Consider the following 18,922-nt stretch of genomic DNA (forward strand, 5'->3'; position numbering starts at 1 on the left):
CGACTTCCGACGCTTGGTTTCGACGCTCCAAGCTCGAATTTCCGACGTCTAAATATTAATTACTCGGTCGACTTATTAATTAATTCCTAATTAATTCGTCGCTTCGGCTCGTTAGTTGATTGGGTGTGACCCGAAGGGTTCAGTCAAGATTAAGCTGTAATATTAATTATGCATTAATATTACTGATCGGAAGCAGCCTCCACCCAGGAATTGCGATCACTTGACCTCACTAAAAATTAGCTTTTTAATAATTCCGAACCCCTTTATCGGAATAATACACTTGTTCGAAGGACACTATTTCTTTCAGATAGAGCATGCTAAGGTAATCGTTTAGAACTCTTGGGACCTTAAAGCTGAATTCTATTGTTTTTGAAAATTTTCAATTGCTCCCCTTTGGTGAATTAGAAGCTTATAGTGAGTCTTTGCCACAACCTTGTGAGGTTTCATGCTTTTCTAGCCTTCTTCATATTTTGCATGTGCGGCCATTGGATCCTTTCCTATTGTATGCTTTATCTAGAATTTGACTTTCATCTCCCGATATCACGACCAAGCCATTTAGGAAGGACAAAGGCATCTTTTCGGGGTGGTAATTTTTCTTTTTCTAGGATACTTTTCTATATATTTGTTTTGGGTTTACATTTTCCTACTTGATAACCATTTGAGCCATATACCCTTCTTTTCAAGCCACATCTTTAGATTTTGAGCCTTATGTTTCATTCTTGTTTCCGTCATTGGTTTTTGTGAAGAATTTGGTCTCTATTGTTGGAGTTTTGGTGTATAAAATAGATTGTTTAGTTATTATACTAAAAGCAAGTTTGTGTTGTACATGTTTTGTGAATAAAAAACAAATGCAAAATTTTGAAAAAGCCGTCCATAGTTAAAAGAGGCGAGGAAAATGAAATAAAGTGAAAAAATGAAAAAGAAAAAATGAGAAAAAGCAAAGCAAGTTCAAAAAGCTTTGGAAAAATTGAAAAAAGTGAAAAATGAGAAAATTCAAAAAATATTTTGATGTAAGTGTCTTTCTCCCTATTTTAAGCATTGAGGACAATGCTTTGTTCAAGCTTGAGGGGAAGCGTTCTTACGCTTTTTGTATATATGTTTGTAATTCTTGGCTTTGAATAAGCTTAGGGGTGTTGGTGTTTTTGTTTGGTGCTTACTTGGTTTTGGTGTTGAGATTTTGCCAATCATTGCTTCACGATTTAGGTATATAACCAAATTTCAAATTTTAGCCTACCCTCACCCTTCTTGCCTTTACATTACAACCCTTTCCAAGACCTTTTGACCTTTGTGGTTAAGTCTCTAATTGGTAGAGGAAGATGTAGGTCAAGCTTATACAGCGACATGCAATAGTTGAGACGTCGAGAAACCTCAAATCTATTTCCTTTTTCGGTTCCTTCGAGGAACTATAGAGATGCTTGATAAAAGTAGATTTGAAGCCAATAGGGAGAATGTGCTAAAAGTGAAAAGAGTCTTGATAGTTCTCTATACTTAACATGCCCTATGTTTCAATCAACCCTAGATATCTCGGAAAGTGCTTACCATTGTTCGTTTAGGAAGCTTGGTATCTTCTTGTGTTTTGTCCATTTGCAAAAGTCCATTGTAAGAGCACCTTTTCTTCCTTTTGGTTTTAACTTTCTCTTTTCTCTTTTTGTTCTTTGCCTCATTTTACTTGAGAGTTATGGGTTAATCTCTTAGGAAACCCTTACGAAAACATTACTCGTCCTCTAGAGCGATCTAGAGGTTTAAATGGCTTGTCAATTGTTGCTTAAACTAACCGTGATTCCTATGATAGTGAGTCATAGTGTATATTCTCATCTCTTGTCTTTCTTTTTCTTATTTGCATAAGTCCTTCATCCTTATTCTTGCTTGCTTGGTTTTGCTCGAGGACGAGCAAAAGTTTAGCTTGGGGGAATTTGATGAGTGTCATTTATGGCACTCATTTGATCCCTTTTAGGTTGAATTTCATTCTCTTTTGTAGCTCTTTTTATTCCATTTTCCTTAATTTTGCTCTTTATTTCTTTAGTTTGCATTTTCCTTAGTTGATTTTCCTTTATCTTGCATTTCTTGGTTTATTTCGCCTTATTCCCTTTTATTGGTTTGTTTTCTTTTATTTTTGACAGGCTAAAGTCGTATCACCTAATCAAAAGTAATTCCTAAAACCGCTAACTAATAATAGATAGGGAAGTAGGGTCGAATCCACAGGGAAACGAGTCTTTCTATTCCTAATTAATTATTATAATCTAAATTATTAAGTAACCAAAAGTTGTTATTTAAAGGAACTATACTACGAAGAATATGAGTAGGGAGAAATCAAATAATAAAAGACCTAGGGCATAGGTTCACCAATAATTAATATTCTAGGGTAAAACATAACAATCAATCATTAATGCATCAATTAATTAGATCATAAAGGGCTTTCGCTACGTATTACAATTACTGAGTTAATTTACCGGTATTAAATCTCATCTCTCGAATCTCGACCTAACCATTCATAAATTAGTCTGCCTATTGAAACTAAGCCCAAACATCAATTCTCATCTCTCGAATCTCGAATCAATATTGCTAAACTCATACGAATTAAATCTGGCCAAATCTAACCGCATTAGCATTAAATCAATCAATAGGAAATTAATCAAGCATTGACAATTAACAATAATAAATTATCCCTTCTTATTATTTATGGATCCCCATAACCCTAGAAAGAAAACTACTCACACATAATTAAATATAAACTAAACAAAGCAATTAAACAAGTTATGATGAAAGAGAGAGAATAAATAACTGAGATTAAAGGAGAAGAAATCGTTACCAAAGTTGAAGGAAACAAGAGATGGAATCAAACAAAGAGTTGTAGAGAGAGAAAATAATACTAGAGTTTAAGAGGAGAGAGAGAGAGAAAAGTTAGAGAGAGAAAGATAGAGAGAGAGTAAGGGAAAGGGAGAAAAGAATACTAAACTCGCTTAACAAAAGCGTATATAAACTAAGCTCGAAAATCCTTAGTTAAAACAACTTAAACGACTCTTAAACTTCTCCTTAGAAACACGCGCCCGATCGAGCCCGCCTTTTTTTTCTTCGTGAGCTTCTCTTCTCGCGCCTGATCGGGCGCACCTTCGGGCGGAGACCCTTGCACCGGGCGATGACACTTCGGGCTACTAGGACTCCTTGTTTAGGCTTGTACCTCGGCCCAAACCAAATATCCTCCTTAGGGCTTTAATCATTCGGTCCAATGCCTCATCTTATCATAAGTCGAACCCTTAATCACCGGTTCGATGACTCTAACCGATCTTGGGCTACGAAAGATGGTCGTGCTCCTCCAATGCTCGTAGTCGCTTCATAAAATCCCGGGAAAATGCTCCAAGAGTGCAATTCCCAATAAAACTCAACCAAAACTACGAAAACACTAGAAAATACATATTAGTAATAAAAGTGGCTCTAAAGAGCCAAAAGCACTACTAACTAAGAGCAAGGGACGGGGGTAAAATACTATATCAATTTTCAGGAGAAGATCTTTCCCGAGGTTTCTTCCCGGGTTTTGCATTGATTGGGATGCTTAGTGTCTTTCATTTTAAGCCCAAGTATGGAGTTGTACAAGTTTCAAGTTTCCTTAGGGCGTGCATTCAAGCCGTGGGGGCACCAATTTTGGTGTTTAACCCACCATCAAGGTGTTTAGAATCTGTCATGTTCCGTGTTCATCAAGCACACCAAGAGGCGCGCCCGACAATGGCGCGGCTGCGAAGGGTGGCGGCACGGGTGCGCGGTGCTCTGGTGCGGCTGCGCCTGTTGGTACCCTGTTCCGTACCCTTTTCTTCGCGGTCGCGCACCTCTAAAGTGAAGGTCGGGCCTGTACGGGTTCTTTTGGGATGACTAACTACTTTCTCCTTTGTTAGTTTTACTATTTATAGTTTTATCTTTATTATTGGAGAGAGAGAGCTTAGAATTAGAATTAGGTTTGTAGAGAGAGAATTTCTAGGTTTTAGGCTTGTAGAGAGAGAAACTTGAAGATTGGTGATTGATGATTGATGATGGTACAATTGGTTTGATTTCAAACTCATTTACTTAGATTTAATCAAGTTTGTAAGAATCTTCTTTACTTTAATTTAATCTTTAGCTTTTGATTTCAATAACATTGTTGATTGTTCAAGTTTATTGATTGTTTAATTGAATTGGTTTGATTGGAATGATGATGATGAATTTGATGAATTGTATAGCTTTGTTCTTGATTTCTTTAAAGGATTGTGAGTAGTTTGCTTGCTAGGGATGTGGTGAAGCATGTATTGGTGATGGATTATAGCTAATTGGGGTGGGTTTTGATTGATTTAGCATTGTGATTTAATTGGTTGATTGATTTTGTGCATGTGACGTAGGGAAAAGTAGGTCGTTTTCTACCCTTTCTTAGAACCAAAGAAAATTTATAAACACTCGACCAACCTAATACGAGTATATGGTAAGTCAAGGGTCGAACCCAAGGGAATGAGTAGGTGCAAGCTATAGCCTAGGTCAAGCTACTTCAAAGATTGTGGGAAGATGCGGTTGGTAACTAAGGTATCAAGAAAACTAGATTAATCAAGAAATTCAATATACTAAACACTAGGGATATTGGTTCCACATGCAAGCTCAATGATTATGCTAATAAAAGGATCACTCAATCAATTCAAACATTACAAAGGACAAACGATAGTTGTAATCAAAGGAATTCATGGGCTATCTCCTATAAGCCAAGCTAGGGTTCACTATGAATGTGATGAGCGTCGTTTTTGGCGCTCAAAAGAATAAGATTTAGGTTCATTTTCTTTATTTTCTTTCATCATTTACATATAATTCTTTAAGTTTTACTTGATTATCCATTTTTTATAATTCACTTTAGTTCTCGATTGGTTTTTACGAGTTTTTCATATTTTTTAGTTGATAATTCATAATTTTAGTTTTAGTTTTACCTTGCTACGCTTCCTCTCTTTGTTTTATTTGTGTTTTGTAGGTGAAAAATCAAGTCAATTTGCTCATTTTAAGAATGCCATGTTTGCGGGCATCGTCTCGAGTGCACTGATGTTGGGGATGCTCGGGAGCACGGAGTTTGATCAAGCAAGCTAAGGAGCCAAAGCCCATGCATCGCACAAGGGTGCGCGCGCGGCACAGGGGTGCGTGCGCGCAGACCCAGCTGTGCGCCCGCGCGGCTGGGCTGTGCGTGCGCACGACCTGTGCAGCCTTCTTCGCACCATGTTTCTTATTTATAGCTTTTGACTTTCTTTTTGGTGACGACTTAACTTTGTACTAGAGAAAAAATTTTTCCAGAAATAGTAGAGAGAGAAAGTAGAGAGAGAAGCGTAAGATTTACTTGTTAGTACTTGAATTTGATCTTAGATTTCAATTTAATTTTGAAATTCCTTCTTCAATTCAATGGATATTTGTAAGATTTCTTTCCCTTGATTTACTTTTAATGCAATTCCTTCTAGTTTCTTTGATTTTGATTGAGACTATATTCCTTGCTTTAGAAATTGTTGATTGATTGATTTTCTTTTGATTTAGCTTTAAATGAATATGAATTTGATTGAATTTGTTTTGTTTCTTAATTCCACCATGTTTAGTGAGTAGATTAGTTGCTAGGGAGAAGGGGAAGCATGCTTGATTGATGATTTTTGCTAGTTGATGATGCTAGGTTGATTTGAATGGTGCAATTAAATTGGTTGACATAGTTGTGCATGTGATTGATTGGACTAGGAGTGATCAACCTATAAGATTAATCTAGATTACATTGCAAATTTCAATGACATTGACCCTTGATTTGAGAATTGCTTTAATTGGTTGAATTTGATTGTGATTTTCCTAGCTAGCCATTCATAGTGATCCCTAGCTTGGCTTATAGGAGATAAACCTTGAATTCCTTTGATTGCAACTATTGTTTATCCTTTGAAATGTTTGAATTGATTGAGTGATTTTTCAATTAGCATAATCATGGAGCTTGCATGTGGAACCCATATCCCTAGTGTTTAGTATATTGAATTTCTCGATTCATCTAGACTTCTTGATACCTTAGTTACCAACCGCATCTTCCGCAAACTTCGAAGTAGCTTAACCTAGGCTATAGCTTACACCTATTCATTCCCTTGGGTTCGACCCTTGACTTACCCTATACTCGTATTAGGTTGGTCGAGTGTTTATAAATTTTCTTTGACTCTAGGAATGGGTAGAGGACGACCTACATTTTTCCCGTGTCAAAAATGGCGCCGTTGCCGGGGAATGATATTGGTGCTTTGTTATAGTTGTTGAGTCTATTTCACCATTAATTGAAAAATACAAAAATATTTTCTTTAAGGCTACATTTATAGCCGTGCTACTAACCATTTCTTTTGAGATTTTATGCATAGAGCACGTGATCATTCACTAGTGCCATTTGATACGGAAATTTAGAGAACTATTGCAAGGTTGAGGAGTGCTAGACGATCTTTGAGCCCTAGAATTTCAAGTGAAGAAGAGCCACAACAAGAAGAACAAGCAAGAATAGGAGAAAATCCGAGAGTGGCATTGAAAGAATTGGGGATTCTCGGTGCATATAGATTTGAGAGTGGGATTGCTCCCCCTACAACACCGTCAAATGATTTTGAAATAAGACCGACAATGATTACTTTGATAGAGAGGCGACAATTTAGTGGGGCCAAGCAAGAAAGCCCACTAAACCAACTCAAGGAGTTCGAGAAGTATTGCAATACTATCAAGGTGAACTAAATTTCCCAAGAATTCATCCGCCTCAAGCTCTTTCCCTTTTCTCTCATAGGCCGTGCTTTGGAATGGCTAAACAAGGAGGTAAAGCCGAATTCTCTAAGGACATGGGACAAGGTCACCAAGGAATTTCTATCCCATTTCTATCCTCAAAAGAAAATGGCGAAAGCTAGAGCTTTGATTCAAGATTTCAAGCAAAAGCCAAATGAGAGCCTCTATGAAGCACGGGAGAGATACAAGGAGTATCAAAGAGAATGTTCTCATCACGGAATTCCAACCTATCAAATCATTCAAATTTTCTATGGAGGTCTTAGCCCTCAAGGAAAATCATGTTTAGATAGAGGAGCCGGAGGTCCTATCATGAACAAAACGGAAGAGGAAGTGGTGGACATAATTGAGGACGTAGTGAGGTATTATAGAGATTGGCAAGATGGAGAAAGAGAATCAACTAGCAAGAGTAGCTCTTCGGTGTACTCGGTTGATCATCTAAATGCAATCAACAATCTATCCTCTCAAATGAAAAACTTGGGGAAGGAGATGTCCACTATCAAGGCAAAGTTGGAAAGTGCTACCTACCAAGTTTCAAGTCTTCCCTCCCAAACTAAGGGGAGAGGTACGTCTTCTAATTCTCAACCCCTTCCTTCTTCTAGTAACATGCCTAGTGGATGCTTGTTTTGTGATGATTGTGGGTCGTATGAGCATGATGTTTCTAGTTGCCCTCATGCATGTATGGATGTTTGTGATGATCAAGATGGAAATGTGAATGAGCATGTGAACTATGTGTCAAATAATCATGATTATAGGTTTGAGAATAAAAGAGGTCAATGGATTAGGAATTACCACAATCATGGCAATTTTGACAACTATAACCAAGGTGGTGGTTATAGGAACCAAGGGAACCAAGTTTCTCGAGGTAACTATAACAATCAAGGTTATAGTAGCCAAAATCAAAACCAAAATTATGGTAATCAAAAGCAAGGTTATGGGAATTATAATCAAGGTAGTGGTAACCATAATCAAGGTTATGGTCAAAATCAAAGTAGGGGTAATTGGAACAATCAAGGGAAAGGCAATTTTCAAAACAATGCTCAAAGAGGCCCTCCACCCGGATTTGCTCCAAAAGCCCAAAATGATAATTCCTATGTTCAATCCTCTTCTTCTTCGCATAGAACAAAATTGGAAGAAATCATTGAAAATCAAACAAAGTTGTTAAACACTTACATGACCGTAAGTGATAAGAAATTTAATGAAATGATGACTCATAATAAGATGCTTGAAAACCAAATTTCTCAACTTGTTAATGCTTTGAAAGACCATGCTAGTCTTTCTTCTTTACCTTCCCAAGGCCTAGATCCTAAGAGACCGGTCAATGCTATTGTCACAAGGAGTGGTAAGGTCTTTGAGGAAAGTTTGCCTAGGATGAGTGAGACTAAAGAGGGCACAAAAGGGGAGTTGGTTGAAGATGAGAGAAATGGTGCATCTTTGAGTGAGGTTGATATTGAGAAACCTAGTGAGGTGAGAGTGGAGAAAGAGATTGTGAAACCTAAGCTTCCTTATCCACAAAAATTCATGAGACACAAGTTAGATGAATAATTTGGAAGATTCATAGACATGCTTAAGCAACTTCACCTCTCTTTACCATTTACCGAAGTTGTCACCCAAATGCCCAACTACACAAAATTCCTCAAGGACATTTTGAGTGGTAGGAGAACATGTGATGATGTAGATACGGTGATCTTGACCGAGAATTGTAGTGCTATCATAATGAACAAGATGCCACCTAAGCTAAAAGACCCCGTAAACTTTTCTATCCCTTGTGCCATTTATAAAATGCAAATTGAGAATGCCTTGTGTGACCTAGGAGCTAGTGTTAGCCTTATGCCATACTCGGTATACCAAAGACTTGAGCTAGGAGAACTCTTACCTACTAACATCACTTTGCAATTGGCCGATAGGTCAATTAAGTTCCCTAAGGGTAAGGTAGAGGATGTTCCTTTAAGGGTCGGGAAATTTGTTATTCCGGTGGATTTTGTTGTGCCTGAGATGGATGAAGATGCTAATATCTCCATCATTCTAGGGAGACCATTCCTTGCTACTTCGGGTGCTTTGATAGATGTAAAAAGTGCTAAAATTTCACTCAAAGTAGGGGATGAAGTGATAGTATTTGATTTGAATGATAGCATGAAATATCCAAGTTCTTCTCTAGAAAATTGTATGTTAATTGATTCTCTCGATCATGTTGTGTCTTCCATGCATGAGCAATTACTCACTTCTAACGATGCTCTTGAGAATGTTTTGTTAAATAAGGTGAAGATAGGTACCCCAAACAAGGAGATGGGTTTGTATGAAGATTTGCTCAATGGAAGCTTTGAGGATGATGAACAACAAATGTGTTTGAGCATTTCTAGCCAAGAAGCGTTGCAAGTGGCAACAAAGAAGGAAGGTAAAGGTGCTCCAATGGTTGAGCTCAAACCTCTTCCATCACACCTTAGGTATGAGTTTTTGGGCCCCAACTCCACTTTTCCCGTGATTATTAGCTCTTCTTTGAGTTAGCATCAAGCTCAAAAGTTGTGTGGTGTTTTGAAAAAGCACCGAAGTGCTTTGGGTTATACCATTGATAACCTCAAAGGTATAAGCCCCGCTTTATGTACACATCACATAATTCTTGAGGATGGTGCTTTACCTTCTATTGAGAGGCAACGAAAGCTACACCCCTAAATGGGAGAGGTAGTGAAAAAGGAGATCACCAAACTTTTGGATGCGGGAATCATATTCCCCATTTCTAGTTCTAGGTGGGTTTCTCCCGTTCACGTTGTCCCAAAGAAGGGAGGTATGACCGTCATCGAGAATGAGAAAGGTGAGCTCATTCCGACGAGGACGGTCACGGGATGGAGGATGTGTATAGACTATAAACGTCTAAACACATCAACAAAGAAAGATCATTTCCCGCTTCCTTTTATTGATCAAATTCTTGAAAGTCTAACAAGGCACAAGTTCTATTGTTTTCTTGATGGTTATTCGGGATTTTTCCAAATCCCTATCCACCCGGATGACCAAGAGAAAACAACCTTCACTTGTCCATATGGTACATTTGCTTATAGGAGAATGTCATTCTGCCTTTGCAATGCTCCCGCGACATTTCAAAGATGCATGATGAGTATATTTGGAGATATGTTGGAAGAGGAGATGGGGGTTTTTATGGACGACTTCTCCGTAGGAGGTGTTTCATTTGAGGCATGCCTTGAAAACCTTGAAAAGTGTCTTGCAAGATGTGAAAAGGTGAACTTGGTCTTGAATTGGGAAAAATGTCATTTAATGGTGGAGGAAGGCATAGTCCTTGGCTACAAGATCTCTCATAAGGGGATAGAAGTGCATAAAGCTAAAATTGAAGTCATTGAAAAGCTTCCACCGCTGGTGAACGTAAAGGGAGTGAGATCTTTCTTAGGGCATGCCGGGTTTTATAGAAGATTCATCAAGGATTTCTCGCTCATTGCAAAGCCTGTTAATGATCTTCTTCAAAAAGATGCCGACTTTTGTGTTTGATGATAAGTGTTTGGCGGCATTCAATAAGTTGAAGAGAGATCTAATCTCTACGCCTATTTTACAAGCTCCAAGATGGGATTTACCATTTGAATTGATGTGTGATGCAAGCGAATCGGCAATAGGAGGTGTTTTAGGTCAAAGAGTGGACAAGCAACTTCATGTGATCTATTATATGTCCAAGACTCTAAATGGAGCTCAACGGAATTACACTACAACGGAGAAAGAATTTTTTGCCATAGTTCATGCTTTTGAGAAGTTCCGTTGTTATCTATTGGGTTCCAAAACCATTGTCTTTACCGCTCATGCGGCTCTCAAGTATATTTTTGCTAAGAAAGAGTCCAAGCCAAGGTTGATTCGGTGGGTTCCTGAGCTCCAAACCTTTGACATTGAGATTAGGGTTAAAAGAGGAGCGGAAAATGTTGTGGCGGACCATCTTTCTCGTTTGGAAGATTTTCAAATTCAAGATGATGGTTCTCCAATTGAGGATAGAATGCTTGATGATTTCTTGTATGCTATTGAGGCGAGGGAACTCCCATGGTTTGCCGATTTAGTGAACTTTCTCGTATGTGGGGAGTTTCCTCCTTCTTTTTCTAAGAATCAAAGAAAGAAGCTCAAGAGAGAGGCACGACATTATGTGTGGGATGATCCCATCTTATACAAGCGTGGGGTTGATGGTTTACTTAGATGTTGTGTGCCAAACGAAGAAGTGCCTAGTGTCTTGAAAATGTGCCATTCGGATCCAAGCGAGGGCCATATAGGCGCCTCTAGGACCGCCACTAAGGTCCTTCAATGCGGATTATGGTGGCCATATCTCTTTAAGGATTCATGGGGCTTTGTCAAGACATGTTATCGATGTCAAAGAGTTGGGAACATATCCAACAGAAATGAAATGCCTCAACAACGCATACATGAGTTGGAAGTATTTGATGTGTGGGGTATTGATTTTATGGGACCTTTCCCCTCATCTTTCGGAAATCAATATATTCTTGTGGCGGTTGATTACGTGTCTAAGTGGGTTGAGGCCATTGCCTCCCCAACTAATGATCACAAGGTGGTTATGAAGTTGTTTAAGAAGATAATCTTTCCAAGATTTGGGGTTCCCAAGGCAGTGATAAGCGACAATGGTTCTCATTTTATTCACCATGCCTTTCAAAAGATGTTGAGAAAGCATGGAGTCCATCAAAGATTCGGCCTCCCATATCATCCTCAATCAAGCGGTCAAGTGGAAGTCTCTAATCGTCAAATCAAACTTATCCTTGAAAAGACGGTTGCGAGAAATCAAAAGGATTGGTAGGATATGTTGGATGATGCTCTTTGGGCCTATCGAATGGCTTTTAAGACCCCCATAGGTACCACTCCATACCGCTTAGTCTACGGCAAGTCATGCCATCTCCCGGTTGAAATCGAACACCGTGCTTTATGGGCAATCAAGAAGATAAACTTTGACTTGGCAAGTACGGGGGAGAAAAGGTGGTTAGATCTTCATGAGTTAGAGGACCTTCGGTTTGATGCTTATGATTGTGCTAGTGTGTATAAAGCTCGTTCCAAGGAAATCCATGATAAGCTTATTAAGAAGAAAGATTTTTTTGTTGGCGATAAGGTTCTTCTCTACAATTCAAAAATGAAGTTGTTTCCCGGAAAGCTCATGTCAAGATGGAGCGGTCCCTATTTGGTCAAGAATATTTTTCCAAATGGTGTTGTAGAGGTCTCAATGATGGATTCTTCTTCTCCATTTAAGGTCAATGGCCATCGTCTCAAGAAGTATTTCGACGGTGCTTTTGTTGGCCTTGTTCACTCATTGCTTTTCCGGCAACCACCTTAGTTGGTGGAGGACGTCGAGCTATGACGTTAAACAAGCGCTACCCGGGAGGCAACCCGGTTTTCTAACCTTTTTCTTTTGATTTTACATTTTTCTTCACTTCTTTTATCTTTGAGATTTTTCTTATTTCTCTTTCTTTTTAATTGTTTCCTTGATTTTAGGTACCATAAGATTGATTCGGAGACAATTTCCAACAATTTTTGTGATAAGATGTATGACCCGACGTGACCCAACTCAAGCATGACCCAACCTGAACCCGACCTGCATAGGTTACGGCATTAACCCGAAATGACCCGACCCAAATTGATCCGACCCACTTTTACCCGATCCGTTTATCCGAATTGACAGCTCTAAATTCAAGATGCACACATTTTTTTTTACATTGTATGTCTCCGACGAATTCAATCCAATGTTGACTTTTTTGAAAAAAAATTTAATGTTCACTTTTACAATATACAGTAACATTTTAATAATTTTTGCATAACTTATTACAAAGTATAATAGTAAAACATTTTTATAACTTTTCATGGTCATCAAATTTTGTCTTATTCTATAAATATCTCCATTTCTATGTACTTCGATATTCAAATTTTAATACTGTAGTATAATTTTGTAAGTACCCTAAATAAGATATGGTAAAAATACTGATAAACAATAATTCTGGTGGCCATAAATTGGGTGGATGTGAAGCAATATTCGTACAATTTAGCAAATGCATACATTCATTACAGTCTTGAGAAAAGATTTTCCGAACTTCTACTGTACTTTTCTTAACAAATAAAGAAACAAGTCATAAATTTCGGCTGAACACTTAGTGATGAACAGAGACTTGCATCCACTTTGTATACACATATAAATTACTCAATTACATATCGTAAATTGGGTTTAGACATGTATAATCATATTGTCGTAAATTGGGTTTAGACATGTATAATCATATTATTGTATTTTGAGTTTAGACATACATATAAACCAATCCTGGGAGGATCATGGAGTGGAGTGACAATTTGTCCCTCTGTGTCACCTAAGAGTGATTTGGGTTCGATTCTCACTCCACCCCTCCTGTCATGGGTTCGAATCTCATCCACCTGGCCTCTTAAAGTGGAATATTAAATGCTGGGTATTGCGGGGCTCTCATGTGAGGAGGTGTGATAAAGTATATAAACCAACCCTGACACGACATGTATAATCGTATTATCATAATTTGGGTTTAGACACGTATAATCATATTATCGTATTTTGGATTTAGACATGTATATAATCATCATATTATAATAATTTGGGTTTAGACATGTATAACATATTTATTGAATAAATTTACAGGAAGTGCTTGCATATGCCCAGAATATAGACACTATTTGAATGGAGTGGAATTTGCTGATTCAATTAGCATGAACCCACACAAATGGCTCTTAACCAATATGGATTGCACTTGTTTATGGCTAAGGAACCCCAAGTTACTCATCGATTCTCTTTCTACTAACTCTGGAATCCTCAGAAATAAGGCTTCTGATCTAAATGAAGTAATAGACTACAAGGACTGGCAGATTGCTCTAAGTCGTCGTTTTCGAGCCCTTAAACTTTGGATGGTCATTCGTCGTTATGGTTCAGATAATTTGATGGTTCATATACGTAGTGATATAGAGTTAGCTAAGCATTTGGAATCCTTGATTCAGAAAGATAAGCAGTTTGAGTTGATCGCGCCTAGGAAATTTTCATTGGTATGCTTTAGACTTGAGCAAGTTAGTAATGATGGGAATTTGAATGTGATAAACAAGACATTGTTAGAAGTTGTGAATTCGAGTGGCCAAGCTTACATGACTCATGCAGTTATAGGGGGGAAATTTGCTATACGTCGTGCAGTCGGAGGTTCAATGACTCAGAAGTGTCACATTGATAGCCTTTGGAAGTTGATTCAAGAGAAGGCTAGAACTGTCATTTTCAAAAATGGATGGAAAACTATTTAGAGGAAAAAAAAAGCATCATACTTAGAGGAAAAGTAAGTTGATTCATTCCTTAATGTTTGAGAATGAAATTCTTCTTGTAATTGGATAGTTTGTGGGCCTCTACTTTCATTTTTTTTTTAAGAATAATTTATGTAGAAGCGAAATATATATTCACTTATTTGTTTAGAAAAACCTTGTATATTTAAAGTGTTCTAAATAGACCTTATAAGTTTGTTTTGTTGTTCGGAGGGACCTTGACACCAGAATCCGGCCATTGACTTTTTTTCTCCGATGTTGACCTCGCACATGACTGTCACGTGACTTTAAAAAAAAAAATGACCCTCCTCCTTTTTTTCCACGTTTCTCCCCAATTCCTCCTTCTCTCTAAAAGGAAGATATCAAAGTGCAACTGTGGGCTTCCTCTTGTGCAAAGAACTTCATGGACTCGTGAAATTCCAGGCAAGAGGCCGGTTTAAATCTTGCAATTTTAGGGATTGCAAAAACTTTTTCCAAAAACTTTAGCAGAGGAGAGAGAAAGAAATTGGGGATTAGAGGAGAGAAAAGGAGGAATTGGAGGGAAACGTTGAAAAATAGGGGGGAGTATCAATTTTTTTAAGTCACGTGCTAGGCCAACGCCGGAGAAAAAAAGTCAATGGTCGGATTCCGACGTTAAGGTCCCCCCAAATAACAAAACAAACTTATAAAGTCTTTTTATCCCACTTTAAATACATAAGATCCTTCTAGACAAATAAGTTAACATATATTTTTCTTCTAGACAAATTTTCATTTTTTAAATTTTTGTGAAAAAATTATCTTCTAAGAATTTTTGTTTTTAAGTGAGTTAATTAATTATGTTGACTATCTATTAACTATGCCAGAGCCGCATCCGTCATGAGTGCCCACTTTGTAAGTCCAATAATGTTCTACACTTCCACTCTAAAATCATATGGCAATGAGGGGTAGCCCCTTAGCCTTGTAAAATGGACACAAATGGGATATAAATCTCAACACTTTTACATTCTCTTAATGTGGGACAACTAACGGTTCACTCACATATGGGTGTTGTAGAGCTAAAACCAAAAAGTAGTTTCTTTCTTGATGTTTTTATCGCAATTTTTTATAAAGTCTTCCCCTAAAAGTATTTTTATATTATTTTCGGTGAGTACATTATTAACATCCAATTTTTATAATTTTTTATGGTATAAGATTTAAAATATTTGTGATGGAGGATTTGTATCGGTATATAAATAGAAAGATCATTATAAAACAAAGGGAGTATCATATAAGGAAATATAATACTGAGTAACTCATTATCTAACTACATGGCCTAGGGCACTTATTTGTAAGATCCTAATAATACCCCAGAGCACTTCCTCCCCTAAATTTGTATTTCCGTGAGTGAGAACTGGATAACTCTCAGCTACTATTTGTCCTATTATTCAATGTTGTATTAGCAGAGGTAGTTCCTCGTCCTTTTTTTTTTTTTTTTTTTTTTAGGGTTTAGGGTTTAGGGGTTGATTCAAACGATGAATATGTAAGATATTCTTAGCACAGCTGTAGTAAACAAAGGCTTTGATTCAAACGATGAATATGTAAGATATAGGCAATTTATATCAGTAGCAGGGAAATGTATCTGCCAGGAAAAACTTGAATATTGCTGTTCTTAGATATTCAACATCACACAGTTTACAATACTATCTACTGTACTCAATGTATCTTTGGTGATGCAGAACTATGTAGTCCACTTCACAATGAATTCAAAACGACAACTGACAGTGTGATCTAGTCTTATGCCGACCACCATGGTTCATCACCAGTTCTGAAATCTGTTTCGGTCCATGGAACGAACACCACCTTTCCATCATCAACATCACAATGTGCCAATGCCAATGACTGTCACACAATTACAGAACACAACAGATTAGAAAATTTAAGATTCATCTACAACTGTCATCGAAATTCACTATACTGAATTATACCCATCCTTCCCAAAGTAAAAGGCTTATTTGATTGTAGTTGTTTATAAGATGTTACGTTAATATACCATAACTATCACTCATTAGCAAATGTTATGCAACTTCCACGAGTCCTACCCCACTAATGTCTGTCGTTTTTGGAATTCTTTTGGGTATCATTCATGATGGGAGCCTGGGAGGAAACTTACAAAGTTTACCTTCTTTCTAAGATGTCACAGATGTTATTAATGGAACTAACTTGACTTGACATATTTAACAAAATGACCTCCAGGTTTGTTAACGAAATGAGCAAACTCCTTTCATCCTTTCCTACAAACAGTTACTTCCAAAGAGCAGTAAATGACAGAATGAGCACTAGATGTTTATTTAGCTCGTTCTCTTTAATATACAGGTGGGAGATGATAAGCTCTTTACTTCATCATAAACCCAAGGTTACTAACTACTCCAGTTAGCTAGCTAACGAAAGAGATGAGCAACAATATTAAGGGCTTACCAAAGGTGCAGGTCCTCGGACAACTCTGCCTTGGTTATTGTATTGGGATCCATGGCATGGACAGATGAATTTGTTCTCCGCAGCATTCCATGGAACCACACACCCAAGATGTGTGCAAACAGCATTGATTCCATATGTTGCAAGAGTTTTGTCGTTCTCCACAACCAAGTATGTTGGATCTCCCTGATGCAGCATCAGTAAATTGTAAGATTAAACTCAACTCCACCAGCAGCTGACTGATACGAAAGTTTTGTTTTCTTCACTTCAATACTTACAACTTGTTACTTATTCAGATCAATCAAGATAATTCAAAATAGACCAGACTAGGAAGATTCAAGAACTGATTAAACCAGATAATAAAAACATCTTTAACAATGCTGAATGACCAGTAATATAGTTGCTATAAATTCTACGTACAACCCAAAAATGTTTCTCAAGAATCACAGCCTCTATAACAAACTAAACCAAGAGAGAGCCTATAAATATAATATAATCTGCAATGACAGCAGGAATGGACACCAGTTCTGTTCTGGTCCATTATGCATAGCAGTACAGCACATAAGCACAGATTATAATATACTTGTACGGTCCAAATTATTAGACTGCTTTGTAGAAAATTGTTTGCCTATGCTCACTTTTACGTACTTATCCATACTGAGCTAGCTTGCAATAGAGAGACCAAGAGAGAAAAGGCAGATTATGAAGGGTGGCAGAGATACCTTCAATCCTTGGGTAAGGGTCCGGTCCCCTGGTGCGTGTGTCTTGAGCCACTCAGCAGCAATGACATCATTGCCAAGAGCATCCTTAGCGATGGTACCACCAGCACCACCACCTCCACTGTTGTTGACAGATTAAATTTAGAGAATAAAACTCGAATAGCATCAGTATGTTCAATGAATACAATGCACAAAGACATCATGAAGGTGCAGATATTAAACCAGAATGCAAGAACAGTTCAATATTTTCCCAAAGAAAAGTATCAAATGAAACAAATGAATTTTTACTCAACTTTATTCATCTAGATGCCCTTGTTATAAATTGAGGAAAAAAGACCATAAACAGGACATGTTTGCTGAATATATCTGCCTCGACTAAACAGGACATGTAGGAAAATTCAAGTTCATCTTTAAGACAAATGAAGTATGTGATAGACTCTGCTACAACATCTCATATCGTATCAATAAACTTCGATTACTTAGTAAATTTAAACAAAAATTCGATGACAAATTCAATTTTAATCAATTTGATTAACAATCGATGAACTATAATATCAAATGGCTTATGTATGTTCATTTCAGAGTAACTAGCAAAGGCATAGTAATGAACTAGACTCATTCTAAATGGTGGTCGTATTCAATATTAGTAACACTTACTAATTTACAAATAATAAAAAGGTCAAATGATAGTACTATATAACTCTAATAAGTATAAGAAGCTTATTTAAACCGAAATAATAAGCATTAATAACACTAATCGATGCATGATTTTGTCGATATCTTAAATTGAGACGAAGTAGCTTACCCAGGTGGGACAAAGAAACCTGCATAAGGAACCAACATGAAACCAGTAGGAAGAGAAATGGCACCCAATAACAACAAATTCATCAATTCTCTTTTTTTCATGTCAGGCACATCATCTGCTGGAATGCTAGTAGCTTGGCATGTTAGCTTCATCCCTCCTACTCTTTCCTTTCCAATCAAAACATTAACTCTACCCGCTTTCGCCAAAGCCAATGATGGCGCGAACATTCCACTCTTGCTCGAACATAGCTAAACATCCAACACACAAAAAAGGAGGGTCAATAAAAAAAGTCGCAATAATGCAGACGGGATTTGATCATATGTTTCCAGTATCACCCTCCGAGACTTTAACAAGTAATGAACATAACATCGTGTCATGTCGAAGAGTACGTACCTGAGATGGGGTGGCAGATGAGAGGGTGGAGGATGCCATAGGAGTTTATTGTTGTGAAAGATGCAATTTGTTGAAGATTAAGATGATGGGGTTTGAAAAAGGGTGTTGATAAATCGAAGGCATTGAGCGTCTAATAGTAAATTGATAAATATGTGGTGGGTTAAGCCACGAACGATTTTGTGGATAAGGTAAGTCGATGGGTTGGAGTGGGATAATGTGTTTTATACTACAAGGAGCCACACGTTCTTTCTTATATTCTTTTTTGAGATTTTTTTTTTCTTTTTTTTGAACATTTTTGTAAAGATGTATTTCAAATAGAGAAAATTGAAGTTCATAAACACAAAATGCAAATTAAGTGTCAAATTTGTAACTCAATCAATCAGTTAATAATTACATTACAGATATATATATAAAGTGAATCATTTTTTTGATAATGAAAATTATTAAATTATATAAAGAATATTACAAGAAATACACATGACCAATCATTAATATTAATAATATAATTAAATATTTC

General features: G+C 37.2%; 1 protein-coding gene, 1 non-coding gene and 1 pseudogene across 2 annotated transcripts; 1 reads left to right on the forward strand and 2 right to left on the reverse strand.

The window, feature by feature from the left end:
- Positions 1 to 6,880: 6,880 nt before the first annotated feature.
- Positions 6,881 to 6,986, reverse strand: LOC145590333 (small nucleolar RNA R71). The gene has a single exon (XR_014101958.1). It is a non-coding gene; the product is annotated as a small nucleolar RNA R71 (small nucleolar RNA).
- Positions 6,987 to 13,497: 6,511 nt separating this feature from the next.
- LOC145588698 (phenylacetaldehyde synthase pseudogene) lies at positions 13,498 to 14,043 on the forward strand (annotated as a pseudogene).
- Positions 14,044 to 15,613: 1,570 nt separating this feature from the next.
- Positions 15,614 to 18,565, reverse strand: LOC145589516 (cytochrome b6-f complex iron-sulfur subunit, chloroplastic). Its single transcript, XM_081646116.1, has 5 exons — positions 18,406 to 18,565; positions 18,013 to 18,260; positions 17,211 to 17,328; positions 16,492 to 16,674; positions 15,614 to 15,915 (listed from the first exon to the last, which is right to left on the reverse strand). Exons 1-5 carry the CDS (start codon positions 18,442 to 18,444, stop codon positions 15,811 to 15,813), a joined length of 693 nt encoding a protein of 230 aa, XP_081502242.1. The 5' UTR covers positions 18,445 to 18,565; the 3' UTR covers positions 15,614 to 15,810.
- Positions 18,566 to 18,922: the final 357 nt, after the last annotated feature.

This window comes from Chenopodium album, chromosome 17, assembly GCF_948465745.1.
Source record: "Chenopodium album chromosome 17, dcCheAlbu1.1, whole genome shotgun sequence".
NCBI classification, from domain to species: domain Eukaryota; kingdom Viridiplantae; phylum Streptophyta; class Magnoliopsida; order Caryophyllales; family Amaranthaceae; genus Chenopodium; species Chenopodium album.